Source organism: Procambarus clarkii, chromosome 24, assembly GCF_040958095.1.
Source record: "Procambarus clarkii isolate CNS0578487 chromosome 24, FALCON_Pclarkii_2.0, whole genome shotgun sequence".
Classification (NCBI taxonomy): domain Eukaryota; kingdom Metazoa; phylum Arthropoda; class Malacostraca; order Decapoda; family Cambaridae; genus Procambarus; species Procambarus clarkii.
The window spans coordinates 44648955-44659861 of NC_091173.1; the positions used below are offsets into that span (position 1 = coordinate 44648955).

General features: G+C 38.9%; 1 protein-coding gene across 1 annotated transcript; it reads left to right on the forward strand.

Moving 5' to 3' along the window:
- Positions 1–9074: 9074 nt before the first annotated feature.
- On the forward strand, positions 9075–9548 carry LOC138368095 (glutamate-rich protein 6B-like). The gene has a single exon (XM_069330395.1). The coding sequence runs from the start codon at positions 9075–9077 to the stop codon at positions 9546–9548; it is 474 nt and encodes a 157-aa protein (XP_069186496.1).
- Positions 9549–10907: the final 1359 nt, after the last annotated feature.

Below are 10907 nucleotides of genomic sequence, written 5' to 3' on the forward strand. Positions count from 1 at the left end.
ATTTCTTTTCACTGTTGATGGTAACTGAAAAATCAATTCTCTAAAATTCATTTTTATTTTGAGTCTGACGCGAAACTTGAACGCGTTTCGTAATAACTTATTACATTTGCAAAGACTTTTGTTTACACACACACAACTATAACTAAATAGAGTTTAAACAGCTTCGATTTTATACTTGCATTTGGGTGAGGTGATATGTTACAACAGTTTTGGATGAGGTGAAAACAAACTTTCAACACAAGACTGAACACGAAATAATGGGTATAATATTTTGTAAGTTAAGGGGAAGAATGGAAGTAACTGCAAAGGGCCTATTGGCCCATATTTCTAGATGCTTCTATATTGGTGCGGAGTCTTTAAGTGGGTAGAATAAAGTTGTGCATTAATTGGCTGTTGATTGCTGGTTGATACCTGGTTGATACCTGGTTGATGGGGTTCTGGGAGTTGTTCTACTCCCCAAGCCCGGCCCGAGGCCAGGCTCGACTTGTGAGAGTTTGGTCCACCAGGCTGTTGCTTGGAGCGGCCCGCAGGCCCACATACCCACCACAGCCCGGTTGGTCCGGCACTCCTTGGAGGAATAAATCTAGTTTCCTCTTGAAAATGTCCACGGTTGTTCCGGCAATATTTCTTATGCTTGCTGGGAGGACGTTGAACAACCGCGGACCTCTGATGTTTATACAGTGTTCTCTGATTGTGCCTATGGCACCTCTGCTCTTCATTGGTTCTATTCTACATTTTCTTCCATGTCGTTCACTCCAGTACGTTGTTATTTTACTGTGTAGATTTGGTACTTGGCCCTCCAGTATCTTCCAGGTGTATATTATTTGATATCTCTCTCGTCTTCTTTCTAGTGAGTACATTTGGAGGGCTTTGAGACGATCCCAATAATTTAGGTGCTTTATTGCGTCTATGCGTGCCGTATATGTTCTCTGTATTCCCTCTATTTCAGCAATCTCTCCTGCTTTGAAGGGGGAAGTGAGTACTGAGCAGTACTCAAGACGGGACAACACAAGTGCCTTGAAGAGTACAACCATTGTGATGGGATCCCTGGATTTGAAAGTTCTCGTAATCCATCCTATCATTTTTCTGGCTGTCGCAATATTTGCTTGGTTATGCTCCTTAAACGTTAGGTCGTCAGACATTATTATTCCCAAATCCTTTACATGCTGTTTTCCTACTATGGGTACATTTGATTGTGTTTTGTACTCTGTATTATGTTTAAGGTCCTCATTTTTACCGTACCTGAGTACCTGGAATTTATCACTGTTAAACATCATGTTATTTTCTGATGCCCAGTCGAAAACTTTATTAATATCAGCTTGAAGTTTTTCAATGTCCTCAGCCGAGGTAATTTTCATACTGATTTTTGTGTCATCTGCAAAGGATGATACGAAGCTGTGACTTGTATTTTTGTCTATATCTGATATGAGAATAAGGAAAAGCAGTGGTGCAAGGACTGTACCCTGAGGTACAGAGCTTTTCACTGCACTTGGACTAGATTTTATATGGTTGACAGTTACTCGCTGAGTCCTGTTTGACAGAAAACTGAGTATCCAGCGTCCTACTTTACCGGTTATTCCCATTGACTTCATTTTGTGTGCTATCACGCCATGGTCACATTTATCGAAGGCCTTTGCGAAGTCCGTGTATATCACATCAGCATTCTGTTTCTCTTCTAATGCCTCAGTGACTTTGTCGTAGTGCTCAAGTAGCTGTGAGAGGCACGATCTTCCCGCTAGAAATCCATGTTGGCCTGGGTTATGAAGGTCATTGGTCTCCATGAAATTGGTGACCTGACTCCTAATCACTCTCTCAAATACTTTTATGATGTGCGATGTTAGTGCAACTGGTCTATAATTTTTTGCCAATGCTTTGCTCCCTCCCTTGTGTTGAGGGGCTATGTCTGCTACTTTAAGCGCATCAGGTATCTCCCCCGTGTCCAAGCTCTTCCTCCACACTATACTGAGTGCCTGTGCTACCGGCACTTTGCATTTCTTTATAAATATTGAATTCCATGAGTCTGGACCTGGGGCCGAGTGCATGGGCATGTTTTCAATTTCTTTTTCAAAATTTAGTGCGCTCGTGTTTATATCAGTTATATTTACAGGGGTTTGAATATCCCGCATAAAGAAATTGTCTGGATCTTCCACCTTCATGTTGTTTATTGGAGTGCTAAACATGTCCTCATACTGCTTTTTTAGGATTTCACTAATTTCTTTGTCATCCTCCGTGTATGAACCTTCACTTGTACGAATAGGTCCAATACTGGCAGTGGTTTTTGCTTTTGATTTCGCATATGAGAAGAAATATTTTGGATTTTTCTTTATTTCCTGAATTGCTTTCTGTTCTAACTGCCTTTCTTCAGTTTCATATGAGTGTTTCAATTTCCGCTCGATTTCTTCAATCTCCCTATTTAAATTATTCCTTCTTTGACGGGAAATTCGTGTCTGCATAAGCAGTTCCGTTATTTTTTTCCTGCGTTTATAGTGTCGTCTGCGTTCTCTTTCTACGTTAGATCTCTTTCTGGCTTTCCTCAAAGGAACATGTTTCAGACAGACTTGATACGCTTCTGAAGTAAGTTTTTCTATTCCTTCTGTAGGACTTGTATTATTTAGAACAGTTCCCCATGGAATGTTTGTAAGTTCCCTGTTTATTATATCCCAGTCTATCCTTTTATTATTATAATTGAATTTACTGAATAGCCCCTCTCGCTTTATCAACGTTTTAGGTCTATTCTGAGTATTGATGGTCGTTTGCACTTCAATGAGTTTGTGATCTGAGTATGTGGTATCTGATATCGTAATGTCTCTGATAATGTCTTCATTGTTCGTAAAGACCAGATCTAGAATATTTTCATTTCTCGTTGGCTCCGATATCTGCTGATTGAGTGAAAATTTGTCACAGAATCTAAGTAGTTCTCTAATCTGTGGTTGGTTAGGTCCTGATAGATTTCCTGGTATAATATTATTGTTTGCTATTTTCCACCTGAGACTAGGCAAGTTGAAGTCACCTAGGAAAATAATATCAGGTATCGGGTTCTCCAAATTATCAAGGCTATTCTCTATTTTGCTTATCTGTTCTGTGAATTCCTCAGCCGTTGCATCTGGCGGTTTGTATATTAGTATAATCACTAAATTTATTTTCTCTATTTTTAATCCCAGTACCTCTACCACCTCATTTGTAACGTTTAGGAGCTCCGAGCATACAAGGTCTTCCCTAATATACAGACCCACTCCTCCATGTGACCTAATTTTCCTATCACACCTGTATAGGTTATATCCTGGAACCCAGATCTCACTGTCCAACAATTCCCCTGCATGGGTTTCTGTGAAAGCTCCAAATACTGCATTTGACTCCGTGAGGAGGCCATTTATGAACTGTACTTTGTTGTTTGTTCTTGTTTTCAGTCCTTGTATGTTGGCAAAGATGAATGAGGTTACTCTATTAGTGATAGTTTGAATGGGAGACTTTTTCGGCACGTCCATTAATCGTGGACATAATGAGTTTGTTCTGACCAGTACTGATTGTTGTAGGGCAGTTTTCTGTCGTAGTTGTAGTTCCCTTTCGGTGGGTAATTGTATCTGTAATTCTGGAATGCCAGTGGATCTGGCATCCAGTTCCATACACTCTCCATGCTGCTCCTTTTGAATTCTCTGCCGGTCTGGTATAAAAAATTTATAGAGTTTCCTCCAAATTCATTATCCTGCTTGCCACTCTTTATGTAGCGTTCCGTGCCTTTCACGTGAAAGTGTGGGCAGCTAAGGTCATAGCATTTTCTGTCCTCCAGTGAGGTTTGGCACATGTCAGGATGAAAAAACCTACATATTGATCCAAATCGACACTCACCTTTCCTAAGCATATTTAAACATTTTTTGGGATGTTGGTAACTGCATTCTAATCCTTTCTTATTACCAGCATAGCTATGTCTGCATATGCCCTTTGCATAAAATTTGCATAAGTCTGTCCTTCTGTTCTGAATTGCTCCATCGAGAACCGTCGTGGTGTCTGTACCTATCGAGCTGTCAGTGCTGTCTGGTACACTTTCTAGTTTACTGTCATCTACATCCTGGCCTACTGAGTCAGAGTTTGCAACTTCCTGAGTTTCAGCCTCGGTTTCATCCCTGACTATAGCCTCCGCCCCTTGTATATTAGAATTGTTGTTCCTTTCCCACTCCTTCTGGATGGCTGGTAGGCTTCCAATGAATGATGTTTTCCGATCATGCGTCATGTTATCTAGAAGGTTTTTTAGGATATTCCAAGCTGGCAGGTCATTTTTACACACCCAGAGCAAGTGGCCAGCTCTCAGTGCCGTAGTGTTACTCACTCCTGTACAAGCCGAATGGAATCTAGTCTTACAGATATAACATTCAATTCCCGTTACCTTCGTCTTTAAGAAGTTGTTACAGTGGCCACAAATTTGTTTATTTCCTCCCATATTGCCTTGTTTTGTTGTATATATCTATATATTTATAATATTATATGTATATTGTATATTTGTAACAATATATATGTATATATATTTATATGTTTAATATTATAATATTATAAATGTATATCGTATATTTGTAATATTATGTGTGTTATTTTGTTCAAACTTTATGGCAGGTACTTAGCGTAGGTAGCGAGGCTGGTCCCCCGGTCAGTACAGGTGACCTCTTGTGGCCCAGGTTGATGTCACCAGTTTCCAGTTACCCGATTTATAACCACTGATGCCGCCTCTTGCCACTATTTTATATTTCTAGTGTTCTATATTTATAATATTCACTTCCAACTTATATGTTGTTGTGATACCCGTTCCACATCACTGTTCCACGAATCACCGTTCACTATTTTTTTTGTTTCGTTTTTTTTTATCCTAATACACGCATGTACACAAAGCCTCGTTCACTGGCTCACACGTGGTCTCCCGTTTATTCTCTATTTAACACAAAGTTCTATTGTTAATGACTATTTTCAATTTTCCAGCGGTCACTATGCACTTTGTTATGTCTGTAATCAGTAATCCACGGCAGTAGTCCTACGAATCCCTGTTAATGTCACGATTTTAACGGAGCGCGCACGGTACGTCTACCCCCTCCCTCGACCTCGACTCGACCTCCGACTGGTGTCGACTTCTTAATGTGTAGTGCCTCACAGATATCAAGCCGCCTGTTATCGTTGTATCTATCGATGATTTCCATGTTTTTTGTTAAGACTTCTCTTGTGATGGTATGGATGTGGGAATAGATTATATGTTCCTTAATGTAGCCCTGTTGCTTATGCATCGTTAATCGCCTGGAAAGAGATGTTGTTGTCTTTCCTATATACGGAATTCTTTGAGGCTTACAGTCCCCAAGTGGCATTTGAAGGCATAGATGACATTGGTCTCTTTTAAAGCGTTCTGCTTTGTGTCTGGAGAGTTTCTCATGAGTAGGTTGGCTGTTTTCTTGGTTTTATAGTAGATCGCCAATTGTATCTTCTGATTTTTGTCTGTAGGGAAAACGTTTCTATTAACAATATCTTTCAGGACCCTTTCCTCCGTTTTATGAGCTGTGGAAAAGAAGTTCCTGTAAAATAGTCTAATAGGGGGTACAGGTGTTGTTTTAGTTGTCTCTTCAGAGGTTGCATGGCGTTTCACCTTCCTTCTTATGAAGTCTTCAACGAAACCATTGGAGAAGCCGTTGTTGACTAGGACCTGCTTTACCCTACAGAGTTCTTCATCGACTTGCTTCCATCCTGAGCTGTGGCTGAGAGCACGGTCGACATAAGCGTTAACGACACTCCTCTTGTACCTGTCTGGGCAGTCACTGTTGGCATTGAAGCACATTCCTATGTTTGTTTCCTTAGTGTAGACTGCAGTGTGGAAACCTCTGCTCCTTTCCATGACTGTTACATCTAGAAAGGGCAGCTTCCCATCCTTCTCCATCTCGTGAGTGAACGCAACTCAGAATTCCGCTAAAATGCCTCCTTCAGCTCCTGCAGATGTCTGCCATCAGGTACCTGTGTAAAAATGTCGTCAACATACCTGCAGTATATGGCCGGTTTCAAGTTCATGTCGACTAAGACCTTTGTTTGATAGTACCCATGTAGAAGTTCGGAAACAGGACACCTAGGGGACAACCCATGGCGACCCCATCTACTTGCTTATACATGTGCCCATCCGGGCTCAAGAAGGGTGCCTCTTTAGTACAAGCTTGGAGTAGTTTCCTTAGAATGTTTTCTGGTATGTCAAGAGGAGTACAGGCCGGATCACGATACACTCTGTCTGCTATCATCCCGATTGTTTCATCCACAGGTACGTTGGTAAACAGTGATTCTACGTCCAACGAGGCTCTTGTCCCTGTGGCCTGTGTTCCCCGCAGTAAGTCAACAAATTCCTTTGGAGGCTTCAGGCTGAAGGTGCAAGGGACATGAGGAGTCGGCAAGCCGTTGAGTCGCTTCACCAGTGTATACGTGGGTGTGGATAACTGGCTGATGATTGGCCGAAGTGGGTTACCAGGCTTATGTGTCTTGACATTTCCATACGCGTATCCAGGCTTATATTCCCCAATAATCTTTGGCAGGTGGAGTCCGGATTTCTTGGCTTTCACAGTTTCAATCAATTTGTTGACCTTTGCTTTCAATTCGGCTGTATTTCTTTCGTTACCCTTTGGAATTTAGTTTGGTCACAGAGAATGAGGTTCATTTTCGCCAGATATTCGTCTTTTTTAAGAATGACGTATATTGGCGACTTGTCACCTCTCTTGACGACTATCTCCTTGTTCTCACGAAGGCTCTTAGCTGCCGCTTTGAGCTCGGGAAACAGTATGGTGCTTCTGTAATTGCCTCGATTCTTTCCTCCTTCCGCAATAAGTTCTGCTTGTAAGGTGTCTTTGGTGGTGACCTTCTTTTGTGTCTCGAGGTCGAATATGTCGTCCAACAGGATCTCCAACTCCACGACATATTCGACCTCGAGACACAAAAGAAGGTCACCACCAAAGACACCTAACAAGCTTAGTACACCTTACATATATATATGTAAGGTGTATATATATATATATATATATATATATATATATATATATATATATATATATATATATATATATATATATATATATATATATATATATATATATATATATATATATATTAGTATATTTTGGTAGCAGTCTTTCCTGTAGACATATATTATTAAATATGACCGAAAAAGTAAGATTAATAATTCTAACATGAATTTTCGCAATCTTTCGTACATTTCTTTTCACTGTTGGAGGTAAATCAAAAATCAATTCTCCAAAATTCATTTTTATTTCTAGTCTGACGCGACACGAGCGCGTTTCGTAAAACTTATTACATTTTCAAAGACTTTAGTTCACAAATACACAACTGAATAGAACTTACGCATCTCCGATTTTATATCTACATTTGAGTGAGGTGGAAGGGGTGATGTGGCATTAACACAAGACAGAACAAGAAGTGGTATTAATAGGGTATTAATTTCATCAACACAAGACAGAACAAGAGGTGGTATTAATAGGGTATTAATTTCATCAACACAAGACAAAACACGAAACAATGGATATTGAATAGAAGTGTTTGTAGAAAGCCTATTGGTCCATATTTCTTGATGCTTCTGTATTGGAGCGGAGTCTTGAGGTGGGTAGAATACAGTTGTGCAATAATTGGCTGTTGATTGCTGGTGTTGACTTCTTGATGTGTAGTGCCTCGCAAACGTTAAGCCGCCTGCTATCGCTGTATCTATCGATGATTTCGGTGTTGTTTACTAGGATTTCTCTGGCAATGGTTTGGTTGTGGGAAGAGATTATATGTTCCTTAATGGAGCCCTGTTGCTTATGCATCGTTAAACGCCTAGAAAGAGATGTTGTTGTCTTGCCTATATACTGGGTTTTTTGGAGCTTACAGTCACCAAGAGGGCACTTGAAGGCATAGACGACGTTAGTCTCTTTTAAAGCGTTCTGTTTTGTGTCTGGAGAGTCTCTCATGAGTAGGCTGGCCGTTTTTCTGATTTTATAGTAAATCGTCAGTTGTATCCTCTGATTTTTGTCTGTAGGGATAACGTTTCTATTAACAATATCTTTCAGGACCCTTTCCTCCGTTTTATGAGCAGTGGAAAAGAAGTTCCTGTAAAATAGTCAGGAATATATATGTATATATATATATATATATATATATATATATATATATATATATATATATATATATATATATATATATAATGTTCCTTGTGTAACAATAGCACTGTCACATGTAGTAATGCTATGTTTGTGTGGCAGTATTATATGTAACAATTTTATGTGTGACAGAGTTATATATGAAAGTGTTTTATGTGATAGTGCTATATGTGGCAGTGTTAATATATAATTGTTAATTTTAAGCAATTCCACAGACTTTACCCTTTCCCTTCCTACCCCGTCATTTATTTACCTTTTCTTATTTTCATTCATCCCCTTTTACTTTCCCGTCTCCATTTTATATGGTAAAATAGAGCCACGCCCGTTGTCCTCAGTCGGCGAGGGGCAGTTCCTCAATTACCGGCAGGAAATTACTTACTTTCACCCTCAATTGATGGGTATTTTCCATCGTTCAAATTTTTTGCCACGAATATTTGAACTGGTGGGTTCAGAGATTCTTACGCATGAAGGTCTGATGGAGGTTGAGTAATCAGGGTCCACTGTATGTTCTTTATGAATATGAATCTGATTTCCTCTTACTGATAGGAATTGTTTACAATTCCACTAAGTTTGCTTAATCACCATCGTATATTCGCGCTCAGAGACACGGTAAAATTGTTCACAGGTATATCCCACATAACTTGTTTATTAATTGCTTAATATTGTTATGTCCTTGGCTCGGTCTATACCAGGTTATGCTTAGAGAGCTTGGGTTTGCTTAGAGAGATTGGCCTTGTTTAGCTTGGTGCTTGAGAAGATGCGATGTTTACTCTTCATCTCTGTTGTTTAGAGGTAATGGGTAAGGAAGAAGTAATGGGTAAGGAAGATGTAATGGGTAAGGAAGAAGTAATGGGTTAGGAAGAAGTAATGGGTAAGGAAGAAGTAATGGGTAAGGAAGAAGTAATGGGTTAGGAAGAAGTAATGGGTAAGGAAGAAGTAATGGGTAAGGAAAAAGCAATGGGTAAGGAAGAAGTAATGGGTAAGGAAGAAGTAATGGGTAAGGAAGAAGTAATGGGTAAGGAAGAAGTAATGGGTAAGGAAGAAGTAATGGGTAAGGAAGAAGTAATGGGTAGAGAAGAAGTAATGGGTAAGGAAGAAGTCATTTGTAAGGAAGAAGTAATGGGTAAGGTAGAAGTAATGGGTAAAGAAGAAGTAATTTGTAAGGAAGAAGTAATGGGTAAGGAAGAAGTAATGGGTAAGATAGAAGTAATGGGTAAGGAAGAAGTAATTTGTCAGGAAGAAGTAATGGGTAAAGAAGAAGTAATGGATAAGGAAGAAGTAATGGGTAAGGAAGAAGAAATGGATAAGCTAAAAGTAATGGGTAAGGTAGAAGTAATGAGTAAGGAAGAAGTAATGGGTAAGGAAAAAGAAATTTGTCAGGAACAAGTAATGTGAAAAGAAAAAGTAATGGGTAAGGTGGAAGTAATGGGTAAGGTGGAAGTAATGGGTAAGGTAGAAGTAATGGTTAAGGTGGAAGTAATAGGCATGGTGGAAGTAATGGGTAAGGTAGAAGTAATTGGGGATTGAGAGATATACTTTTCTGGCAGTCAATGGGCGAGTAAGTTATGTTAGTTGAGTTCAGTTATATATGACCAGCAGAGGACAATGAGGAGACCTCTTTCACACAAAAAATCCTCTCAACTAATACATCTTATTTTGTACGTTATAATCCCCACCCTACAAATTAAAATGAACTGTGAAAAGTATCGACTCAAATATCCACGTTATTTATGCATCGGCAGGTTAGGTGAGGTGAATTGCATGGGTTTATTCGGTTCAGGTTAGGTTAGGTCAGGTTAGGTTAGGTTAAGTCAAGTTAGGTTAGGTTAGGTTAGGCTAACCTAACCTATCCTGGGTCATCTTAGGTTAGGTTAGGTTAGAACCTTATATTTAGAACGGTGTGGCAGATGAACAGACACGTTCTCTTTCGGACACGATCCTTCGAGGAAGGTCGTCTCTTTGTCCTGGTGATGGGACCAAAGGTTTTGTAGCATGAAATTATGCCTGTATCCTTAATATTATCTTGGTATATCCTAAATATTATCTTGGTATATCTTTAATTTTATCTTGGTGTATCCTAAATATTATCTTAGTATATCCTTAATATTATTTTGGTATATCCTAAATATTATATTGATATATCCTTAATATTATCTTGGAATATCCTTAATATTATCTTGGTATATCCTTAATATTATCTTGGTATATCCTTAATATTATCTTGGTATATCATAAATAATATATTGGTATCCTTAATATTATCTTGGTATATCCTTAATATTATCATGGTATATCCTTAATATTATCATGGTATATCCTTAATATTATCATGGTATATCCTTAATATTATCTTGGTATATACTTAATGCAACTCCAGTGTTAGATATCGCAGTATTAAATTTCAAAACATTATTAGTCTTCATTAATTATAAAGTATAGAAGCGATAAACATGTCTTATTAATTGTATCTGAATGAAGTCTTTTAACTACCCTGAGCACCAGAGTTGTTCCAGTTGTTATAATATCTAAGATTAACGTTGTCTGAACGTAGAATTATCGTACTATATGGTGGCCACTGAGAATAAGCGACGTTCTCCTTTAACATCGTGATTAAGTGAAACAAACAACTGGCGTCAAATTCGGAGAAATGTATTATTAAGGAGCTATAGCAGCCATAAATTCCTCGACAATTTCCGGAATGTCTCCTCTTGTCTGATTCTCTTTCGCTTTAGTGCGGGAGAAGTCATTTCCCGC

What these genes read in the sequence shown, in the direction of transcription:
- LOC138368095 (XM_069330395.1), top strand. Translation starts at nt 9,075, where the DNA reads ATGGGTAAGGAAGAAGTAATGGGTAAGGAAAAAGCAATGGGTAAGGAA.